Source organism: Rattus norvegicus, chromosome 1, assembly GCF_036323735.1.
Source record: "Rattus norvegicus strain BN/NHsdMcwi chromosome 1, GRCr8, whole genome shotgun sequence".
In the NCBI taxonomy this organism is placed as follows: Eukaryota; Metazoa; Chordata; class Mammalia; order Rodentia; family Muridae; genus Rattus; species Rattus norvegicus.
Genome location: NC_086019.1, coordinates 218319061 through 218343263, shown reverse-complemented (window position 1 = coordinate 218343263; position 24203 = coordinate 218319061). Strand labels below are relative to the sequence as shown.

At 42.8% G+C, this 24203-nt stretch overlaps 1 protein-coding gene across 2 annotated transcripts in view; it reads right to left on the bottom strand.

Annotated features, from left to right (window-relative positions):
* Osbp (oxysterol binding protein) overlaps positions 1-24203 on the bottom strand; it is a 29809-nt gene continuing 5606 nt past the window's right edge. Inside the window, exons 1-12 of one of the 2 annotated variants that reach the window (XM_039085624.2) lie at positions 18521-21681; positions 17723-17921; positions 17385-17487; positions 16896-16950; positions 16582-16713; positions 12267-12512; positions 11903-12023; positions 6062-6165; positions 4753-4848; positions 3402-3583; positions 2328-2548; positions 1-2245 (exon numbers count right to left, since the gene is read on the bottom strand). In XM_039085624.2, the coding sequence (XP_038941552.1) occupies positions 2103-2245; positions 2328-2548; positions 3402-3583; positions 4753-4848; positions 6062-6165; positions 11903-12023; positions 12267-12512; positions 16582-16713; positions 16896-16950; positions 17385-17487; positions 17723-17921; positions 18521-18532 (1614 nt within the window). In that variant the 5' untranslated portion in view covers positions 18533-21681 and the 3' untranslated portion in view covers positions 1-2102. Of the gene's footprint in view, positions 2246-2327; positions 2549-3401; positions 3584-4752; positions 4849-6061; positions 6166-11902; positions 12024-12266; positions 12513-16581; positions 16714-16895; positions 16951-17384; positions 17488-17722; positions 17922-18520; positions 21682-21785; positions 22037-24203 lie in introns of those variants that run through there. The other variant, NM_001108927.2, reaches the window with a different exon arrangement.

Here is a 24203-nt window from a genome sequence, read left to right as displayed (position 1 = left end):
TAGATTTTTAAAAATTATTTAATTTAGTAGTTTTTTTTTTTGAAAAAAAGCAATAAGGCAAAAAAACTGAAAATATATATAGATATATATATAGTCTTATTTTGCTTTCATGTGACTTTATTCCATCTTCAGGACTTCTAAGCTTCTTCCGTTAGCAGGGATCTGGGAAATCAAGCTAGAAATGTAGTGCAGATAGAGGGGAAGGGGCTAAAGCAAGGAGGTTCCTTGGGAAATTTCCACTCTATCCAAAGCCTCCAGAGATGGTGCCCATTTTATGGGCCTCCCTGGAGTAACCCCTTGTGCTGGGGAAAGTCTTCTTAGGAGGAAATTCCCTAGTGCTCATTCTTTGATCATTTTTTATCTAGGGAAGGAGAGCCGGTAGGGAAGGACTGAGAATACTAATTTACCCAGTAAAATCCAATTTCCCTGGAGGGATAGCGTCCTCTGGAATGGTATTTTCCCCAAGGACCCACACTGGCTGAGGCTCAACAGTTAAGGAACAAAAACAAAAACACTAACAAAAAGTACACAAGGAAGGCACCTCAATTTATGACCCTCAACCAAGAGTGGGTTGCACAAGGGTTATATTTCTGAACAGGACACTAGAACTCATAAAGAAAAACTGAAGGATGCCAGCGCCAGCAGGAGCAGTTCCCACAGGGCATGAGGGCTCTTAGCTCACATCCTTAGAAGAAAATTCTTTTGGGATTTAGCCTGAGCTGGCTGGGATATAAGGAAGCTAGAAATCACCCTCTTGACTTTCTACCCGTACTCCTCCTAGGGAAGGAAACTGAGGCAGGAAAAAGACTAGGACTTCCTTTCCAAGAGCCGCATGTGATCAGAAAAGCTGAGCTGAGGCAGCAGCAGGTAGGTGACAAAACCCTTCTCCTCATCCCTGTTCAGCAACTGCCACACATGACCCTGCCTGGGGCTGCAACGCCCCTCAAACATGGAAAGCAGAGGTGCACCAACCCATATTAACGCGCATTTGAGAGTCCCAGGAGACAGGTGATATTAAAAAACCAAGATTCTTCATGAGAAAGGGGAGAACCAAAAAAAAAAAAAAAATTAGATTTTCTCTCCACACACACATATATATATATATAATATACAGATGATTGAACACATTATTCCAGAAGTGGCTCCATTCTACTGGGACTTCCAAGATGAAAACATCTGTTGCAGAGAAACTTCTTCCATATTCTGAAGTGTGCAGAATGGGTCAGGCAATGTTTGCTCCAGACTGTGGCACAAACTCAAATGGCATTGTGCCAGGAAAGAGAAGCCAGAAAGGCAATGAGAGACAGGACAAGGAGGGACTGGGAAGGTACAAGGAGTAGCAGTCTTCTTCCACCCTGCCTGTGTTCTCAGAGGTTCTCCACCTGAGGGAGTCCATAAACCCCTTTCTGAGGATAGTGTCACCCTCTTATCAACCACCACAGAGGCCTCTGGTTGCTGTCAAAGCAGACAGAACACAGAGGGTACTGAATGCAAGTGAAGGTAAAGTCTCCCGGAAAGTAACTCAATACTCAAGCCCTAGAGAACAATCTTTCCTGCAGATGCTCCAAAACCTTAGTTACCACACGATGCCCTGTTAAACCAAGCCCACGTGGGAGTACATTTCCTAACATTGAGACCTGTGCACGATGCCTCTGCTGGTTAAATCTTACGTGTTTCTTTTGAAAGGAACTTTAAAATCAGTTCTTGCTCTGAACAGCACCAAATGCTCATGAATCACAATCGTATGCAGATCTTGGCTGGGCAGGATACTACAAGGTAAGGGTGGATGACACCATCTCATATGAGGCAGAGGGAGAACACTTACTTGCCTTTGCAGATGTAGAATAACACTAACTTTCAGCCACTAAACCTCTCCCTTATACACATGGGTATCTACTACGTCGATTTCAGCATCAATCAGCTAAGGCAACCAGCCAATCACCACCATGGGTGTCTGCTTCTGGTGATTGATTTGGAAAAAGTGATTGGTTAAGACAGACAAATTTGAGGAAAGCACTTGGTAAGAGTCCCAGCTGCCAGCCTTCACGGACATCCTCTGCCGTCTTCTCCGATCAGCCCTCTTCCTTTGAGTTACAGCTGCTTCAGAAAATGTCTGGGCAAGAACCCCAGTCCTGCTTTTCCTTACATTCCCAGTACTCGCCCCTATAAACATGGGTTAGCTCCTTGGTGACAGGGTCCTTCTTCCGCTCAAACCACAGTGCTTTATAGGGGTCATATGGTGTGCCTAAATGGGAAGAAAATGAAAAGCAAGATTAGAGCTGACACATACCACACATCAAAAATCAGAGCAGGGGACAGGTCATTACCATCTTCTGTGGCTTTCATAGCTTCTGCTTCTCTCTTCTTCCTAGAAAGTCGCTGTTTTTCCTCCAGACGCTGCTTCTCAGCATTTGCTTCATCCCAGCGCCCATTTTCCATCAGTCTCTGGTCAGGCCGCAGCCGGCTGTCTGTAGGAGCAGTGCCACCTTCCCAGGCATTGAGAGTGAGCGCAAGCTCTGAGAAGTAGTACATGTTTTCTGCATTCTTCCTAAGAACAAACAAAACAAAGGAAAAGCAGGGCTACTGCCTCAGTCTCACCCAGGAACAACAGCTCAGAACACTGCCCTGTACCTAAGTGTCCCTCCCACACATAGGAAGTCTAAAGCCTTACCAGGTAATCCCCAAGAAAGAAAGCTAAACTGTACCACTCCCACCTTCCTCAGCATCATTTCAAAAAGTTTGCCTGCAGCGTCTGCATTCAGAATTATCTACATTTATCAGGAAGAATGAAATCTTTAAAGCGGCCTCATGCCTATTTCCTCTGCTTCCTTCTAGACCTTTCTGGGAAAATCTGGCTACTTCTGTAGAAATGATATATAAGATGATGACCTGCACTTGTTTCCTAAGTGCTGTGCTTTACCTCAGTGGCCTGTGGGTGAAACTGTTAGCAGGTAAAAAGCACCTTTCTCCCCAGTTGCTTTTGAAAAGCTCTGCTCTGAATTGCAATGAGAACGCAGGACATGGTGGTACATGCCTATAACCCAGTTATTGGAAGGTACAAGTAGAAGGATCAGATCAGGACTTCAAAGAGAGCCTCAAGTACACAGTGAGACCAGCCTGGACTATGTAAGACCCTGTCTCAAAAATAGAACATTAAACTATAGAGGTTCCTCTGAGCCATGAGTCAAGTGAAACTTTAGAAAAGAGAAAACCAATTTGGCACATGGTTGGTGAGAGAAAGTCTTCGAACAAAGGACGCTTCAACTCCAGTTACATGTACATCTCTTCAAAGGTTCTCATCTCCCTGTGTCAGTCCCACAGACAGTCACCAAGAATGCAGGCAGAGCACTGGCATACCACTCAGGAGTTAAAGGCAAAGGAAGCTGGCATGCTATACTCACGGTAATGGATTCCTCTTCCATAGCATGACCCTACTTTCTTCTGCTTCATGGCCTCTCTGCCGAGCATCACCTCCATTTTCCCCAGAGGCTGGTTGTACTTTGAAACAATCCATTTTCTCATCCCATGTCCCCAGGAGGGCAAAGTGAACTTTTCCTGATGGGTCTGTCACTTCACCTGTCACCTACAAGGATGGAGAACACACTGGTTAAATCCAGTTATCATAAACATTAAGAAGTTAGACACAACTGTTGCTACTGATTTTTAAATACTATGTGAGGCAAGACCAATGAATTGGTGGTTTTATGATCAAAGTTTCTTATTGCACAGGAATTTCTGATGCAAGGATGTAAAAGCAGGAAAAGCACCTGACTGAAACTTAAAACAATTCTAGAAATTACACAGATTCACAAATACATCTGAATCTACAACTAGTCTTCACCTTTCCTTTTTAAATTTCTGTTTTTCAAGACAGAGTTTCTCTGTGTAGCCTTGGCTGTCCTGGAACTCACTCTACAGATCAGGCTGGCTCAAACTCAGAGATCTGCCTGTCTCTACTTCCTGAGTGCTGGGATTGAAAGGGAGCACCGCCATGGCTGGACTCTTCACTCCTCCATGAAAGTCTGTGCACGCAGCACCTGTGCTGGAGCAGATACCTCTCCTCTGAGTCAATGGTACTACTGTCCACCTTCTTCCTCTCCTCCACCTCCCACTTCCACTTTCCCACTGTGCTTGTCTTTATTTTTAAAATAAATCTCTTTATTTTTATTTAGGGGTGTGTGTGTGTGTGTGTGTGTGCGCGCGCGCACGCATGTGTGAGAGGGACGGAGGGAGGGAGGGAGGGAGGGAGGGAGGGAGGGAGGGAGGGAGAGAGAGAGAGAGAGAGAGAGAGAGAGAGAGAGAGAGAGAGAGAGAAAGAGAGCGAGCACCACTTTGGAAGGCAGAAGTGGACACCGGGTGCCCTGGAGTGGGAGTTAACAGCATTTGTGAAGTACCAGATAGAGGTGCTGGGAATTCAGCTCAGGACCTCTAGAAGAACAGTAAGTGCTCCTAACCACTGAGCCCTCTCTCCAGCCCTTGAACTTCTCTTTCACTTCCTCATGTTCAGGAAAAGAAAGTGGAAAGTGGTTCAGTAATGTATTTGGTTTCTTTTCTAGTTTCTTTGTTTACCTCTACTTTTCAGATCTGCAAACTTAGGACACAACTTTTTTACTTACCTATACACTCTCCACACACACACACACACACACACACACACACACACACACACACACACACACACACACACACACACACCAGCCCTTCTAAGGAATGCACACTAAATAAAAAATATTTAATTTCAATCTCTCTTACCTTTCTTGCTACATCCCGAGAGAAGTAGCTATAAGGAACAAATTTAAGATTACACTTGTCTCCTGTCTTGTGATTTACAATGTCAATCTCACCAGACTGTAAAGTGAAAAGAATCATGGGTTAGCTTTACGAAGACTGACATGAGTTTTACATAAGCATTTCTTTTGTGTGTCACAGGTTGGTAACATGGCTTGACCTTCAGTATACCTACTGAAATGCACACATAATAAACTACCTCCTGGGAGAAGAAACCCTTGGTTCTGCCAAGGCTGGGCCCCCCAGTGTAGGGGAATGTTGGGGCGGGGAGGCGGGAAGAGGTGGATGGTTGGGTAGGGGAACACCCTCATACAAGAAGTGGGAGGGGGTGTTATAGGGGGTTTATGGATGAGAAACTGGGGAAGGGGGTAACATTTGAAGTGTAAATAAAATATCCAATAAAAAATAAACTACCTCCTGAACAAGTCCCTCACTAGGACCCTTCTAGAATTTCTTTGCTTACCACAATTACAGTTTCAAAGTTGTACATGACAGATCTTCCTATAGATTCCATTTGTGATCTTCGTATAAACTTCATTTTTTTTCCCTTTTTCTCTCCTTTCTACCTTTCAAAGACTCAGCTTAATTCCACATCTTCCGTGAAGCCCTTTTCCAGAAGACAGTATTCCCTCTTTTCTGACTGCAGTTAAACCAGTCTTACGTCAAATCTAAGTTAACTGGAAAATCTCTCAGCACATCTCCTGTACTAGGGTATTTTGCTACCTACTTTTCTACCTACACATGTCATATTTCTCCAATGTCGCAATAACTCCTGGAAACTTTTCTCTGACTTTGTAACCTTAGTACTGGGCTGGAGAGATGGCTCAGCGGTTAAGAGCACTTACTGCTCTTCCAGAGGTCCTGAGTTCAATTCCCAGCAACCACAGGGTGGCTCACAACCATCTGTAATGGGATCTGGTGCCCTCTTCTGGTATGTCTGAAGAGAGTGACAGTGGACTCACATAGAAATAAAAATAAAAAAAGTAAAGGGAAGTAACCCTAGTACTCAGGACACTGCTTGGTGATAATGCAGCCGTGGAGCCTCGCCTTGTGTCCTGTATATTGCCAAACAGAGTCCTACTCACCCTTGGTAGGAGCTACCATTTGGTCACTCACATATAATAATTTGTAGTTAGATCTTTATGGAGGTGGCATTACTGTTCAAAAGAAAATCCTTAGGAGAAACTGGTGATCCAGTAAAAAGTCTGGGATGATTACCTCCTGAAGAAGTGTTATGAACTTCAGATGTGCTTTGGGTGGTACCTTTGCTCACCTGATCTATCCACAACTTGCCCACAATAATGTTGTGTACTGTTGTGGTAACTTTTTTCCAAGTGTAATGGTGCCCAGTTGCGTGGAAAATGCAGTGGATGGTACCTGGAAGCAAAAGTATATAGCAAGGTATCAGAAAAACAGCATCATACATACTAGAAGACTGCTGTCCTTCTATTAATATCTTTTAATTTAAAAAAAAAAACAGCAAGTCAAAAAAAAGTTAAAAAGCACAACATTCTTACATGGTTTAATTGTTGGTTTACTTTTGTTTACTTGGTTTTAAGTATATGAATAAAATACAACCAGATGATGTCAGATAATGACAATTGATACATCTTAACTACGGAGCTGTACTTTATAATTCCAATTTCAAAATTACAGAAAGAAGGCAAATGTGCCCTATCATCAGGAAAATAGCACTGCACTGTGGAAGGAACATGTACTGGCAGCCAAGATTAGTAATGAGCTCTAAGACCTTAAACAAACCACTTATCTATGGGTCTACACAGGAGGAACGGAGAGGCAGGGACAGGGGAGTTCAGAATTGGAACTAGACTCCATCCTGGCTTCGCCACTCATTAGATGTACCATCCTATGTTACATAACTTGCCTGGTTTTGACTTGTCTAGTTTTGCTGTGGTTAGTGGAAGAGAAATTATCTTTGTAGGGTTTGATATTTTATGCTATTGAGATGACTCAGTGGGTCACTGATAGTTACTGTAAATAAGATAACTCAGGATGAGGGCAAGCCAGGCTAGAAAGATCAGCCATGTGGTTGGAGAGTTGAGGTTTTGAGTCACCTATTATCATCATTCCTACTAATCATCAAGAAGAGAAGACAGATACTGAAAAACTAAACCTTACGGAATTCAATTTATCAGTTCATATAATGAAATCCTAATAAAATCTCTGGAGGCCAAAATTCAAGAGTAATATATCCTGATTCCTTGGAGAGAGGCTATGGTTTTAGCTTCAGCCTCTTCATTCTATAACCCTGACTTGTACACTAAAAGACAACTCGTCGTATGTATAGCACTTTCCTGAGTTCCATAAGGCATTCTAGCAAGTTTTCTAAAGTAATGGGGCTGGAAAGATGGCTCAGTGGTTAAGAGTACTTTTTGCTCTTATAGAGGACCCACAGTTTAATTCTTAGAAGCTACACAGTAGTTCACAACCATCTGTAACTCTTAAGTCCAGAGGATCTGTCTGACATTTTCTTCTGATATCTGAAGGCACCAGGCACACACATGGTACACATACACACATGCAGGCAAAACACACATAAAATAAGATAGACATATCTAGAAAAATCTGAGAGAACTGGGGGATCCCTGGAATTTATAGCTTGTTGATCCAAAGTACAGGAGGCTTAGCACTCCCAAATTTGTGCCTTATATCAGAAGCAAGGGCAATCTTGTTGGGGACTACGCTATTAACTTATAGAGTCCATAAATTCCATGGGTGGTGAGTGTCGGGATTCCGTTTACTGTATACAGACTAATTTCTTTTGGTCATTTTTATCATTTACAGACTTGGGAAAACACATCCTGGTCAGCAGTAAGTACCTGTTTATTTGCTTACTAAGGTGCTTAGCATGTAACAGGTGTTTAGTAGGTATAGCTTCCCAAATGAATACTAAATAAAAATTCAAGGTAAAAACAGTTTCTGAGGACTCAATGCATGCATGTGTGCATGTCAATAGTTAAGAGCACTTGCTGTTCTTGCAGAGGACTTGAGTTCTGTTCCCAGCACTCAAGTCAGGTTCTCCCAACTGCCTCTGTCTCCAGACCCAGGGGCCCAATGTCTTTTGGTCTCCAGGCATACACATACACAAATTTACCTAAATATACACATAAGAAAAAGACAGTTTAAAAAAGGAAGAATTTACAGGTTGAATTACAAGGGAACTCAACTACCTAAAACAATTTTGAAAATAAAGCTAGAAGATTCATACTTTCTGATTTCAATTTATCATAAAACCATACTAACCAAAACAATGAAGAACTGGCATAAAGACAACAGGTTATGGAGTAAATCAAAAGCCCAAGAACAAGACCTTACATACACTCCCAAATGATGTTGATGAGGGTGCCAGGACCATTCAATAGAAAAAGGACAGTCTTCAATCTCCATGCAAAATGAACCTGGACCTTTTCTTAACAGTATACATAAACATGAACCCCAAATGGCAAATACCCAAATGTTACCATAAGGTATTCTCATAGAGAAAGCAAAATGGAGTTGTGACAGTAGTACCACAGTGGAAGAGACTTACAACATCAAAGGCGGAATTACCTGACCCTGATGACTTAAGATCTACATAGAAAAGATGGCTAAGAGAGAGAAAATATTAAATACACCAAACTATATAAAACTCAAAAGAAGCCCAACAGTGGTAGCACTTGCCTTTAATCCCAGCACTTGGGAGGCGGTAACAGGTGAATCTCTGAGTTTGAGGCCAGCCTGGTCTATACAATCAGTTCCAGGACAGCCAGGGCTACACAGAGAGACCCTGGGGTCAAAAGCTTCAAGACATTAGATTAGTAATGACTTTTGGGAAATGATACCAAAAGTATAGGCAACAAGAAAAACAGGACAAAATGGTCTTTTTGAAAATTAAAAAAAAAAAAGGGGGGGCGGGGGGTTGGGGATTTAGTTCAGTGGTAGAGCGCTTGCCTAGCAAGCGCAAGGCCCTGGGTTCGGTCCCCAGCTCTGAAAAAAAAAATGTACATCAAAGGGCATCTATGGAGTAAAAAGGCAATTCACAGAATGCAAGAAAGTATTTAAAAATCCCATTTTTGATAAAAAGAATTATACACAGACCACATATAAAACTCTCAAAATTCAACAAAACAACTCAATTTAACAACTAGCAAAGGTGGCTAGGTGTGATGGCACACAGTTCTTTTTTCCATTGGATATTTTCTTTAGCTATATTTCAAATATTATCCCCCTTCCCAGTTTCCCCTCTGGCAAACCCCCATCTTATCCCCCAACCCCCTACCTCTATGAGGGTGCTTCCCCACCCACCCACTCCCTCCCACCCCCCAACTCTGGAATTCCCCTGTACTGGGGCATAGAGCCTTCACAGGACCAAGGGCCTCTCCTCCCATTGATGCCAGACAAGGCCATCCTCTGTTACATATGCAGCTGGAGCCATAGGTCTATCCATGTGTACTCTTTGGTTGGTGGTTTAGTCCCTGGGAGCTCTGAGGTATCTGGTCAGTTGATAACCCCCTCAGCTACCTCAGTATGTATATGAATACACTGTAGCACTGTAGCTGTCTTCAGACACACCAGAAGAGGGCACTGGCTCTCATTACAGATGGCTGTAAGCCACCATGTGGTTGCTGGGAAGTGAACTCAGGACACATCTAGAAGAGCAGTCAGTGCTCTTAAACACGGAGCCATTTCTCTAGACCGATGGCATACAATTTTAATCCCAGTACTCAGGTGACAGAAGCAGGCAGATCTCTGATGGTTGGTCCTTGCCAAACAGAGATACATAGTAAGACCATGTCTCAAAGAAACGAAGCAACAAGAACTGTCAAAAGGTCCCTGCATGGTGGTGTGCACCATTGCTCCTGACATCCCAGACATTTCAGTAAGGTCCAGGCCTGTCCTGGCTGATGTTTTGAGATCCAGACTGCCAGAGCTACAAAATCTCAGAACAACAACAACAACAACAACAACAACAACAACAACAACAACAACAAAATCCTAAAAACTATTGGCAAAAGACTTACACAGACCTCTCTAAAGTAAATACACAAGTCAGTAAAAAGCAGACGAAAACATGTTCCACACCACTATTAAGTCAAAAAAGCACCCGAGATACACTCGCCAACAATGAGGTGGCTACTATCAATGAATGACTGAATCTACAACAGGGACAGGGGATAACTACAGCTTAAGTACACTGTTAGGAGGGATATAAAATGGTAGTCACACTGTAGAAAACTGTGGAATTTCTCAAAACATTAAAAAGGGAATTACTATGTGACCCGGAGTTCTACTAGTGGTATACACTCTAAAGAAAAGAAAGCAAGAACTCTGAGATTTATACTCGGTTTCACAGAAGATTTTATATGCAATAGTTAAAACATGGAAGCAATCTGTAATCATCAACAGGTAGACATATAAAAAAAAAAAAAAGCTGATGCACGTAATAGGAATAATCAGCTTAAAAAGAGTAATTTTAACACTGAAATCTAAAGAAAAGGACCCCGAACTGACAAATACCTTTAAGTCAAAGATCTGTCAAAATTAGGCAGACAAAACAAATATCAGTGGTTTTCTGCATCTGGAAAAAGGGCAAAATGAGCAGTTACTTTTTAAATGGGTAGAAAGCTTCAGCTGTACAAGACGAAGGATCTTACAGCTGGATGGTTGATAGTGTTCAAATACGTTTATGAATGTAGGAAACAATACTGAACTATACACATAACATGTGTGACATCTATGTGTGCATTTACAGTAAAATATTTGAGGAAAAAATACAGAAGGCCAGAAGACAGCAGAATAACAAGATGTTTAGAATAACAAGAAGATTCAGATGGTAAAAAGACTACTAAAAGCAGAATTCTATATCCAGTTAACACTATCCTGAATAAGCAAGAACTCGAGTCATTCCCAGATCAACAAAACTGAAATACTCTGTCTAAGACACTGGGATAGAACACAAGTCAGTAACTTTAATTCACCAGGAAACTAAGAGACCAAGATAGTAACTTTTTTCTCCTATAAAATTTGTAAAGTATCTGCAAAAGTAAACAATATGAAGTTATGTGATGAAGTAAAACAATACAATTTTCAGGGGCTGGAGATATGGCTCAGTGGTTAAATGTTCTTCCAGAGGACCCAAGTTTGATTACTAGCATGCATATCTGCTGGCTCGCAACTGTCTATATAACACCAACTCCAGGGAGTCTGACACCTCTGGTTTTGGTGGGAACTGCACTGAAAACAAATGTACACACTCACATACAAATAAAAAATAAATCTTGACAGAGTTTATCTGTGTAACAGTCTTGGCTGTTCTAGAACTCACCTTGTAGACCAAGCTGACCTTGAACTCACAGAGATCCACCTGCCCCTATCTCCATGAGTGCTGGGATTAAAGGCCTGCACCACCACATCCAGGAAAAAATAAAAGACTTGATATATACATTTCTGCACACAGACACACACACAGACACACACACAGACACACACACACACACACACACACACACACACACACACACACACACACACGCACGCACAAAAGAAAATCAGTACAGAGTAAGAAACGGCAGCAGCTAAAATTTCTGGCGTGCTTCCAACTCTACACATCAGGGTTCCTATTCCCAGGTTTCATCTTTTTGATCTGATACAAAAATAACTTGTAATCCAATAAAATGAAGTTTCATCTTACCCAGGATTCAGTCATTACATAAATGACACACAATCCATCAGAGGAGAGAGGACCAGAGGAGAGATACTAGCCAAGAAATCTAATCTTGTAATCCTAAATGTTCTACATACAGACAGAACCAGATTACTAAAGTAATGCGGAAACACCATTAAAAAAAATTTTTTAAAGGCATGCTTGAATCTACATTTTAAGGCAGTACTTATTGACAAAAAGTAAATACATTAAAGAAACAAGGAATTATGCCAGATGGGTCTTAAAAGAGTGCCTGGCCCCCTAACTCGCTGATAGCTGGGAAGTGAAATAATTGCCCAGTGCTATCTAGTGATATTGGTGCCTGAATTAGAGTTCCCATCTGATGCCTGAACCACTGGCCTCCTCCATCATGTTAGAACACCTGTACTAGAACAAACTTAGTGGCCTTACCAAGGGGCATAATGGAGAGGTATTTGCCTCGAAACTTGCTGGTGATTTTAATTTCCTGACGCAATGTCCAGCCATTTTTGGATTCAGCATGGTGCGCAGCAGCAGGGGGATGATGACTCACCTTTAAGAAATTAGGTGTGAGTTAACCAAGAAGAGTAGAGAAGAGAAAGCTAGAGCCTATTAATTGGAGGTAAACACCCAAGAGTCTCCCTTGATACTTTTACATCCACAACAGCAGGTGAATAACAGGCCTAGTATATTGAACCTTGAAGAAAAAGAAGACAGACTGGGCTGATAAGGAACTGGATTCTCAAAAACTAGCCTGTCGTAAGAGGGAAAAGTGTCTCCAGTTTGGGCTCTTTACCTGCTCACAGAGGGATCGATACCCATTCTCCTCCAGTCGGTCTAGTTCAAATGTCTCCCCAAGGAGAGGGTTGAATGGCTTGCTGGTTCGGAAGACAGTAGTGGAATAGGAGGAAACGGTGAAGGCTGCCACATAGCAGAGCTGTTCTAGAGAGTTCTCACACTTGGCAGCTCGGTCTAACAGCTCATGGTATTCCAGATCTTCAGTAAGGCGCTGAAGCATGGACAAGGGCTCATTAAAGTTTACCTGTAAGAAAGAGAGAAATTGGGGCTGGGGATTTAGCTCAGTGGTAAAGCGCTTGCCTAGGAAGTGCAAGGCCCTGGGTTCGGTCCCCAGCTCCGAAAAAAAGAACCAAAAAAAAAAAAAAAGAAAGAGAGAAATTTAAAACCTTTCCCCAGACATTGATAGGAAACAGCTGAACCTCTCTGCAGTTGGAGAAGATGCTGAGACACTGAAGTGATATAGCAAATAACCAGGGAGAGAAAAGAAGTTGTGGCTCTCAGATTCTCAGAGAAGGAGTTGTGGTTATGTCAGGTAACCCAGTCACCTATTGGAGATGGAAACCATGCCTCTTCTATGCAGGACTGCAGATCCAACAACAGCCAGAAGTGACCTCATCAGACAGGCACTGAGTGAATGAATTACAAAAGGAATGAAGCAGGTCATGCTCTCACTTTTCAGATTTTACAGCTGACTCACAGCACTTATCACTAGATGACACTGTGTGGAGATGGAGCCAGGGGTTGAAGAGCACTTCTGCTAGGGGAGATGTGTGCCTTTTCATCACAAAAACACTATCTGAGCCCTGTGTGCCAGGGCCTATGTGGCCCACTTGGTAGAGGAGTGAACAACAGACACTGCTCACACTGCTCCTCCTCAAGAAGATAGAAGCTACTTTGAAAGTTTATATAATTTTGCTAATTTAAAATTTGTGGCCAGGCATGGTGCTGCATACCTTGGATCCCAGCACTTGGGAGGTAGAGGCAGGTGGATCCCTGTGAGTTTGAGGCTAGTCTGGTCTATAGAGTGAGTTCCAGAACAGCCAAGACTGTTGAAAAACCAAAAACATAAAAAATGTTCTAAAGCCAGGTATGGTGGCACGTTCCTTTTACCAAGCACTCAGGGATGCAGAAGAAGGTGAATTTCTGTGAGTCTGAGGCCAGCACAGTTTATATAGTAAGTTCCAAAACAGCCAGAGCTACATCAGAGATCCTTGTATCAAAAAAACAGGGGTAGGAACTGTTACTCTGTGAGGATGAGGACCTGAGTTCAAATCCCCACTACCTACTCTACTACCTATATTAAAAGGGCAAGGCATGGCTGCTTATGCTTATAACCCTAGCACTCAGGGGAGGGAGGAAGAGAGAGGCAGAGGTAGAGACTGGCACATCCCAAGAACTCAGCCTAGCTAAAATGGAGAGCTTCAAGCAGAGTGAGAGACCCTGTCTCAAGATGATATATAACAGAGTACCAAGAGAGGTCCTTTTCTGGCCTCTCCATGCATAGTCCCCCACAGCCCACAAAAATAGAAATAATTTTAAAAGAGAGAAAAAGAGGGAGATGGCTCGGTGGTTAACAGCACTTGCTGCTCTACTAGAGGACTTGAGTTCCCTTTGCAGCATCTTCAGTTGTCTTCCAACCTGTAACGCCCACTCTGGCCTCTAGCCATCTGAACTCACATGCACATACCCACACACATATATATAACTAAAATAAAATAAATTGTAGAAAGAGAGAGAATAAATCTGGCAGAAGCTTAACATCTTGAGGCACTCGGGAAAGCATGACTCGTGAAAACTAGGATCACACAGATCCTGCCAGAAGACTGCCTAAGAGAGAGCTCTGATCTCTTACTGGTGTCTTACACTGGCAGTGCCCCCAGCTAAATGCCAGCAGGAATATAAGTCTAAGAGTCCCAGCCTACACCAGCTTTCCTGTGATGTAATGCTGCTGGAGAAAATGACTTAATTTATCTGGAGGCAGGTATAGGACTGTGCATTCCTAACGGCGATGCCAATAAGGAATGTGCAATGAAGACACAGGTCACCTAGGCCCAGACACTGTCTCTAAGTAGGGTTTATATTCTGAGACAGTGATGGACTGCCTTTCCAGCCCATCTTCTACTGCTTTCTATAAGGCACCCAATGCTCAAACAAGTGGGCTCTCTAAGTTCCCCAAACACCAGTTATTTGGGGGTTTCTCCAATATATGCTCACCCCCCCTTTTTTGGTCTCTATGTCAACCTTCACTTTATTTTAATTAACTAATTAATTACTACTACTATTACTATCCCATCATATCATCATCATCATCACCATCACTACCACCATCATCATCATGCTGCATTACTGGAGATGGAATGTAGGACCCTAAACATTCCAGACAGGCATCTATTATCTACTATCACTGAGTTACATTTCTACTCTTGGGAATTATTCCTTTTAAAAACTAAACGTTATGCATGTATATAAAAACGACCTAGGGAGGGGGAGGAATTAGGGGGGATGTTTGCCCAGAAACCGGGAAAGGGAATAACATTCGAAATGTAAATAAGAAATACTCAAGTTAATAAAAAAAAATTAAACAAACAAACAAACAAACAAAAAAACAACCTATTTGTTTTCCAAGGCTCAATTAATTAATCCCTCCAGCATTTGTTGAATGACTGCCTGTGCCAGGCAGTGTGCTAAGCATCAAGGACATACAGAGCAACAATTCCTCCCTATGAGAAACAGTCGGTGAACAGAAGCCTGAGTGCCGAGAGGCTGAAGAAGGCATTTTATTTCTGCTTCCAAGTACCTGGCTATGGACACAACACACAGCTCCCACACCCTAAGTCTTAGTCTCTAGCCTTTTCTCTAGGTAGCTATGGTCACATAAGCTGTGGCCACAGAGATTCAAGAGATTAATGGCTTATGCAATTCCCAGGAAATGCCCTTAAAAGGCACAGCCTGCTCTTATTTGCCCATCCTCCAGCTGACTAAAGAGTATCCCTCTGACGGCCCAAGGAGCCACTGCACTACTACGGATTAAGGCTCCTAATCAGAAGTAGACGTTTACAAAACAAAAGGAAACTCAATCCTGACTCTAGGTTATCAGCCCCAACAATCTACTTTTGGATTTCAAAATGAGGTGAGTGCCACTGTTTTGTTTTTGCTTTTGTTCTTCTGTAATGAGCTACAGAGTAAAATTTAAGCCTTCAGGACCAGGTGGTTTCTGTCACATTATTCAATACTGCTCTGACAAGACAGCAAGCACAAACAGAAATAAATGAAGGAGAATCTATGTCTCCACAAAGCTTTATTTGTGGACATTAACCTCATGAACTATTTCTTTTGCATTCCTCTAGATTTAATAAATCTTAATAAAAACATAAAAATATATTCTTAGCTTATGGCTGCTTTGAAGGCAGCCAAATTTGGCTCAAGGGCCTTAGTTTGCTGACCTCTGGTTCAAATTAAGGTAGCTTGGGATTTCTTTCTATAAACTGAACATCTATCTGTCTAAGAGGCACAATGGCACTACACAGGGCAAATTGGAAACACTCAGTAAATACTTGTGGAATGAATAAGCAAGCAGAACACTGCCAGATACAAACAGTGGACCTTCTTGGAGTTCAGGGATCACTATCTCACCCTGATTAGATATGCTAGAGACTTATTAAAGAGACACTACACCAAAATCCCCCCAACAAAAGGGTTTTACTAGGAAAAAATATACCAAGGGCTGGAGGCCTACCAGGCTGGCATGGAGGTATGCAGCCTGGGCTAGTCTCAAACGCTGGTCATCCCTCCTGGTGCTGGTGTCAACAGGCATGGATTACCTCTCCCAACTACTATACTCTTTCTTTCATTTCAGTTTGGGTAGCTGTGTATCTATGTGGTGAATGAATGTGCACACCGAGGCAGACATCAATCAATGCCACCACTGGTGATGCTGACTTTTTATGTGGGTTCTCAAGCTTCCATGGCAGTGCCTTTACTGACCAAGCCATCTTCCCAGCCCCACTATATACTTCTCAGAAACAGCCTTGATACTGTGTTATCTGTGCATCCCCAATACCTGCCTGCCTGCCTGCCTGCCTGCCTGCCTGCCTGCCTCTCTGCCACAAGAACTGCAGTGTTACTAAACATTAAGCAGCTAACTCTAGCTGATCTAGAAACATACCAGATCCATAGCCAGAACTAATTGAGTTGACTCAAAGGGATGGTTTATGATTAGCGAGCTAATAAAGACTATGCCTGAACATGTTACAGTATGGCAAGAGTGACGGTGAGTTGGAGAGGATATCAGTCTGGGTAGCTGAGGACCTCACCGGCATTGGGATCTTAGAGAGCTCTTTTCCAATGCAGTTCTTCATGATGCTCCACAAGTTGAGGCTGTAGTTTGGCTTATATGGTATTCTGGTTCTCTTTTCCTTCTTGGTCTCCTCCAGCTGATGCTTGTACTAGAAGCAAAAACAAAGCCATTCAATCAGCCACAAAGAACAAAAAATCTGCTATCTATAACCTACCCTTCCCCCATGCTTAACAAACAACAGGAGTTTTATTTCTCTTAGCACTTCACAGACAAGTCCTTGGGAATCAAAATAAAGTCCCTCGACTCTGACAACTTCCAAATAAGAGTTACCTGTTCATCAAGGCTGATGTCACTGCTGGCTCCACTGATATTGCTACCAGTACGTCTTCGTGGAGGAAAAACAGAGAAGAATTAGAACAAAGACCAGAACTAAAGTTTGGTCCTCACCAGCTCTTTATGAAGCACAATACTAAATATACTGCGCATACTTAGAATGGGTATGAGTTTGGGATCTCTGGAAAATTCAATGTAAGTGCTAACAGTTTTCCCATCTACTTAACACAAAAAGTCCACATCTTCGTGACTATCGCCAGTTCAGAGTGTCATGGGAAAGATCTCATCATGCAAACACACATGTTAACTTTCTCAGAGTCTCATGGGAAAGATCTCATCATGCAAACACACATGTTAATTTTCTCAGAGTCTCATGGGAAAGATCTCATCATGCAAACACACATGTTAACTTTCTCAGAGTGTCATGGGAAAGATCTCATCATGCAAACACATGTTAACTCTCTGCAACAGTCAAGGACAGCTTACTTGTGGCCCAAGTTTTCAGGCATGGTGATAATCTCTGGTGCGTCAAAGAATTCGTTCTCGTCATCTTCATCGCTCATGTCCCCTTTGCCAGAACAGCACTGCTCTACAAAAAGAAAAGCCTCATTTGTTCTCTGTGTTATACTTATAAAGGCCTGCATAGTGGGTTCTTTAAATACTGACCACAAACACAGCAACAATGGCAGGAAGAAGTGGAAAAGGAAAAAGAGATCAACAGCTCCAAATGCATCTATGAGCCACCAATATTGGAGAAATTTTTCTGTCAACTGCTGGAATGTCCTGATCACACCAGAACACTATATAAGAGCTGAGTGTCCTACCTTTACCAGACCCAGTGCTGCCCGGAGTGTTTGCTGGCAGCACTGTGGCTCCCCGGAAGGCTCTCTCCAGGTGATTGTGCTGCTTCGCCAGCTGCTCAAGAGTTTCTTCCAGTCGGATACGCTGGTCCCGTTCATACTGCAGGGACTTCTGCCACTTCTTACTATGCGTCTGGGCTAACATGAGGAAATCTCTGCAGGCCTGAGCAGACAGAGTATTAGTTATGCCACCTCACCTAGTCAGACTCCCCATGACGTCACCTGACTCTGGGAGCATGAGAAGGCATATGACGATTAACTACTTCCTGCTATTCCACAGTATCAGGGACAACCAGCTGTCTGCTGCAATCAAGGTCAGACTTAGGAAAGAGTGAACAGCTTTGTCATAGTTCTCCTACTTTCCTGGTCACGAGGACCAAGCAAATACCAAGTGAGCAGCAAACCCAAGCAAGGCATTTGTGGCAGCAGCACAGAGAGTGGGCATGCGAACTGCACCCAGAGGGCTCCTGGATTAAAGACAAAGGGCATGACAGCAGCTTTCAACAAACCAACGGAATGCAGGTAACCCAAAGCTGAGGACTGAGACCCGGCAGGTGATACTTCTGTACCTACAACACAGCCACACTGAACACATCATTTCTTGGGCACACAGCTTTCTTCCAGCCCTAAGTACTTAGGCACATGCTACTCACTCCGCCTGCACTGCTCTTCCTTCTCCCAACTCTCTAAGGACCCAAGACAAATGACACTTCTGTGGCACCCACTCCCCCAAGCAGCCAGTTGTTTCTTCCATCTCCTTACCAGCTTCAGCATACTTCTACCTAACACATGCACATGACTGAGTTTCTTTCTCTCCAAAGGGATCACAAGCAGTTTTAAAAACACATTTTACAGCTTATTCATATATAGGTCTCCAGCTCCTAATACAGAGCAGGAGCCTCATAAAGTTTGCTTAATAAATAAATGAAGGAAGGAAGGAACCAATCTAAGCTTAAAACTGTATTCCCTGGTACAGAGAAGCTAAAAGGTTCTATTAGAATGTCTGCTCCCATGGTTTCAACAATTGCCTACAGGTCCACCAATGGCTACTAAATCAGTGATTCCAAATTGGACTCTCTGAGATTCAGACCAGAATATCCAAGTGCCTATTCAATGGCTCTAAGTAACTTCAAAATCAGTAGATCTCACGCTTGATTCACCACATTCTCTTACTGCCTCATTTCTTTCTTTGAATTTCTCCGTCCCAAAGTGGTTCTCGAGCCTTTCAAGCTGCCCAAGCCTATGGAATGTCTCTCTTTTAGTGTTCCTTCCTTCTCCACATCCAAATATCAAGTCCTAGTGACTCTCCTTTACTAGTCTGCAGTCTCCTTCCACTCCTCCACAGGAGAAGCAGTTCAGCGCACATCTGGATGGGGCTGGCTGGCCTCCAATCATAGGTCTTTCCTGTTATCTAGTTAGTTACTGAACTCTATGCTTCACATTCTTTGTCTGTGAATGAGCAAAGACTAACAACAGAGACCCCCTTAGAGCATCACTCTCCACACAGAACACTTAGAACACCACATTCAAGAAGGCGGCACTAAGAAAGCCTGCTCTCTTGAGACTGGCCTCTCTTCTACCATCAAGTCCACTCACCTGAATCTGTGCCTCCACTCATCAAGCCTCACCTCTAGCTAGCTCCTTTCTCCAACAGTCTTCAGCAGTTCCCAGACTGAGTGGAGACCAGGTCTACATATGCCTTATCACTACTTCCACCGATTCCTCTCCTTCATTCTCTTTTCATAATACTGATAATAATTAAAATTTGGCAAGAACTACTGGCATGGTGGTACATATCTTTGATCTGAGCACTAGGGAGGCAGAGGCAGGCAGATCTCTGTATTTTGAGGGCCAGCCTGGTCTACATCCCATGTTCTAGAACAATCAGAGCTACACAGAAAAACCCGGTCTCAAAATTTATTAAAAGAAATTATCACGCGGCAGTAGCACAGTCAGGCACTTTGCTGAGCAGTTCAAATATATTACCTAAAGTCTTCCAGCACTACCATGAAGGACCTACTAGTATCAAACCATTTACAGATAAGAAAGAGGTCACAGAATGGGTAGGGTTTCCCTTGGTTATGCAGATAATGAAGGACTTGGTTGGAGTCCACATCTATACTGCCTTCTTCCGAGGCAGACTTCCATTCTCCCTCAGCATTAGTTGAAGCATTAACTTCTTTAACCCTCCTGGTACGTGCTGAACACCTCCACAGCACTGCCTACGTCTACTCTGTCACACATGGAGCTGCTCAGGCTGACTTTGATCTCGTTTCTCCTGCCTAAGTCTCCAGGATGCTGAGATTAACAGGCATGTGTCACCACATCTGGCTTATTTTTAGTATGTACACAGCTTTGAAAGCCTTGCTACTATAACAACACAGGGATTAAAAAGTACAGCTCAGGCAACAATGCGACTATGACAGGGACACTGGCAGTGGACGGCTTACCTCTATCAAGTTGTTGAACATTTCAGTGTGTTGTGCTAAGGATCAAACCCAGGGCCTGGAGCATGCTATGCCCACCACTCTACCACAGAACTCCATTCCCCTGAAAGTTTGTCTCTGACTTCCAAGAGATCATCCCTGACATGACCTTGGAGATGTATAATTTCCCAAAGAACAAAGATAGGCAATTTCCAAGAGAAAAGGTTAAAAAAAAGGCTTTGGCTTTATAGAGCAGGAGTGTTTTATTTAGGAAAAAAAAATCATACTAGAATAAGAAAAATAAAAAAGACTATCAGAGAGTTGACAACAATTAGAGGAACTGGGTTTGTTCCCCAGCCCCTATAAGGGTGGCTTGTGGCCACCAGTAAGAATCCCAGGGATCTGATGCCCTTTCCTGGCCTCCATAGGCACATAAGAGGTGGACAGACACACATGTAGTCAAAACACTCATACACACAAAATACAAAGTGTAAAGTCTACATACTTATCATGGGTCACTGGTTTGTGGAATTATCGGGTTTCCTGGTCACTGAACACCCACATTAGCACTGACCTGCTGGTGGCTAACTAACACTAGGAAGTGGCTAACCTTCCTGAAATCCTAAAGGCAAAAAACGAATTTGTCTTCTTTCTGACTGGGGTAATTCAGAGTACTGAAGGTGTTCAACACTTAAAAGTTAAAGTGTTAAAAGTTAAAACAACTACCATAACCTAACAAAGCAACAAAATGAGAAAAAAATTCATCACAGAAAAAGGTCTTTGATGTTCAGGCACCATAGGAACTAAACTACTTCTCACGGTCACTCTCTAAACAAGGGAAATCTGGCACTCATGAGGTAATTTAACCCATTTAATTAGAAGAGGGAGAAGCTCTGCAAAACCGTTTCTCACAGAATACTTGTCTCACTTACAAAATGTCCTTCAGTGTTTTTATGTGAAGGGAGCTAACATAACCCGTTGAGTGAGAATCAGTTAGCAGGAGAGGAAAAACAGCACTGTAAAACCTGGTATTCCTTTCATATACCTAGCAATTTGTCAGTAAAGTCAGCACTGCTCTGTATTTACCCAGTCTCTAGTGCCCACATGGAGTGTTCTAGAATCAAAGGCCCACACTGAACTAACTAGAATTACAAGTTCTGACAGTGCTTGAGCCAGGTCCTGCTCACCATCCGGCATGGGGAATGCCCTAGCAGTGTCGAGTCTGACTCCAAGGAGGAAGCAAGCAAAGAATACAACAGTGCAAAGGACTCAGAGGACAGATTAGGCCAGAAAGACAGAGTAAAGAAGCAAAACCACAAACGAACCCAACTAATAGAACCTCAGATGCCCTGCCACTCGAAGGCTGCACCACTGCACTCCTTACTACAGCCCAGAGGATGAAATGCCCTTCTGATATGTGAGCAGAACACCCCTTCCACCTGGGCAGCTGCTCCAAGGCATGCAATGCACAATGTAAGCACCTGACGGTGAAAGCAAGACCTGGTATATTCGTGTTTTCTCAGTTAGTACAAAGGGGTTGGGAAAGCACTACATTTCCAAGAGGAAGTGTCAAAGAGCCAGAGGGCACCATCTTTACTCACATTGATCATGGCATTGGATGTTATCCTAAAGAGTGTGGCTCGTTCATTGACCTGTTTGATTTTCTCATTGCTCTCAGCAGGCAGCTTCAGAGACTCCAGCTCGCTGAGGGAACGCTGCAGGGCGGTGCCATGTTTAGCTATCAAGTCATTGCACGTGCTCAGGTCCTCCACTTTGCTGGAGAGTGTCCGGAGGGTATTCTGGAGCTCAGTCTTGTCAGTTTGTGAGACAGACTCCTCATCTCCTGATTCATCTGTAGGGATGCCAAGGTTAAGTTCTGCCTCTAGGATCAAGACTAAAAGTTGGAGTCCTGTCTGTCTGTCTGTCTGTCTGTCTAGCAAGACTATGCTTTACAATGTGCATTCTGAGCAACTGAGGGCTTGTCCTTCCTGAGGATTCCTCTAAAACAGTGGTTCTCAACCTGTGAGTTATAACCCTTTGGGAATTAAACAACCCTTTTACAGGAGTCACAGATATTTACATTATGACTCATAACAGTAGCAAAATTATAGTTATAAAGTAGCAACAAAAATAACTATGGTTGGGGGTCACTACAGCATGAGAAACTGTATTAAAGGATGGCAGCATTGGGCAGCTTGAAAACCACTGCTCTACAGTGTGGCCCAAGACCTACACTATGCAGACTTGAAGTACATTATAAAGATGCAAAGGATCCGGTCACACTCCTAGACATTTAGATTCAGATGGTGAGAGGCAAGGTCTGGGAACCTGAATTTCTCCTTTAAAATTATATTTACTTATAATTTTATATATATGGGTGGGGATAGGGGATGTGTGCTACAGGGTACACGTGCATGTCAGAAAATAACCTTTGGAGTCAGTTCTCTTCCTCCACTGTGCAAATCTCAGAAATGGAATTCAGGTCGTCAGGCTGTCAGGCAGCAAGTGCCTGACACTTCACTGGACCAGTCTGTTTTCTTTCTTTTCTTTTTTTTAAAGACTTTATTTATTTTATGTAAGTACACTGTATACTGTTATTGTCTTAAGACACACCAGAAGAGGGCATCAGATCCTATTACAGATGGTTTTGAGCCACCATTTGGTTGCTGGGAATTGAACTCAGGACCTCTGGAAGAGCAGTCAGTGTTCTTAACCCCTGAGCCATCTCTCCAGACCCAGAGTCTGTTTCTAATTGTGACCAAAGTAGTCCTAATGTACTCTGAAGTTTAAGATAGAGAGGATATTATGGAAAACTGAATGGCTCTTAGAATTAAGAACATATAACTAGATCTTTCAATTCTTTTTTGAGGCAGCTTCTTATGTAGCTCAGGTTAGCTTTGAACCTCCTATGTAGCCAAGGATGACCCTGAACTCTTGATCCTCTTGCTTCCACTTCCTGAAAGGTATGACCACCATACCTAGTTATGCAGTTCTGGGGAATCAAAGCCTTCATGCACAAGAGGTGAGCACTCTGAACTGCAATGAGCCTTTAAACATTGAAGATTCCAATCTAATCCAAATTAGTATTGCAAATCCACCATTACCTTTGAGGTGGCACGCAGACCCTCTGCAAAATGGGTTGAGAATCGCAGAGTAGCTTCTTCAGATAAAGTTTTTCACTAAAAGCTATTAAAAATTTTCTTCTCCAAGGGAGAGCTAAACTTCATGATGAACTTAATTGACCCTACTCCAAAAGCAAAACAAGAGAGCTCTCAAATCATAAATTGAGTGGGAATCTGGGTTGTACCTCTCACTATCTGCTTTGTATTTAACAGTTTGCCACTGCAGACCGTCTTCCCAGCAATGTCACTCCTTTGTGAGTTAATATCAGCACTTAAACAAAAGGAACAAGAAAGACCTGTCCTCTCTGCTGGACAGAGGTAGGGCCAAGGTCAAAACATAACCTGTCACTACAAACTGACAAAGCAATGAAGTTTCCTTCATGGCTTAACAGGTATTAGGCACTAAGCTAAGCAACAAGCAAACTCAAGCTGACACCTCAGTTTGCTGCCAGTGTGCAAGCTCAGTGTGATTATTAATATCTTGAGGGCAAATCCTATTGTTCTCTTTAGGGGAAAAAAAACAATTTTTTTAAAAAAAGATTTTTTTTTTTTTTTTACTGTTTTAAACTGTGTTTGTGCCTATGCCCTTATGGGTCAAAGGTGGGCAGATCCTCCTGGAGTTAAACTCACAGATGTTGATGAGCTTCCTGACATGAATGCGGAGAACTGAAATCTCATCCTCCGCAAGAACAGGGTTCTTGCAGCCTGATAAGACTGTTTTTTAGGTCATCTATCATGACTGTTACAACTTTATTAGCGGATATGAAGCTATCAGAGGCTGAGCCTAAAATTCCAGCACTTGAGAGATGGAGGCAGAAGGATCAGAAGTTCAAGGTCAACTTAAACTACAGACAAGAGTGAGTTTGAGGCCAGCCTGGGACATGACTGTCAAAAAAA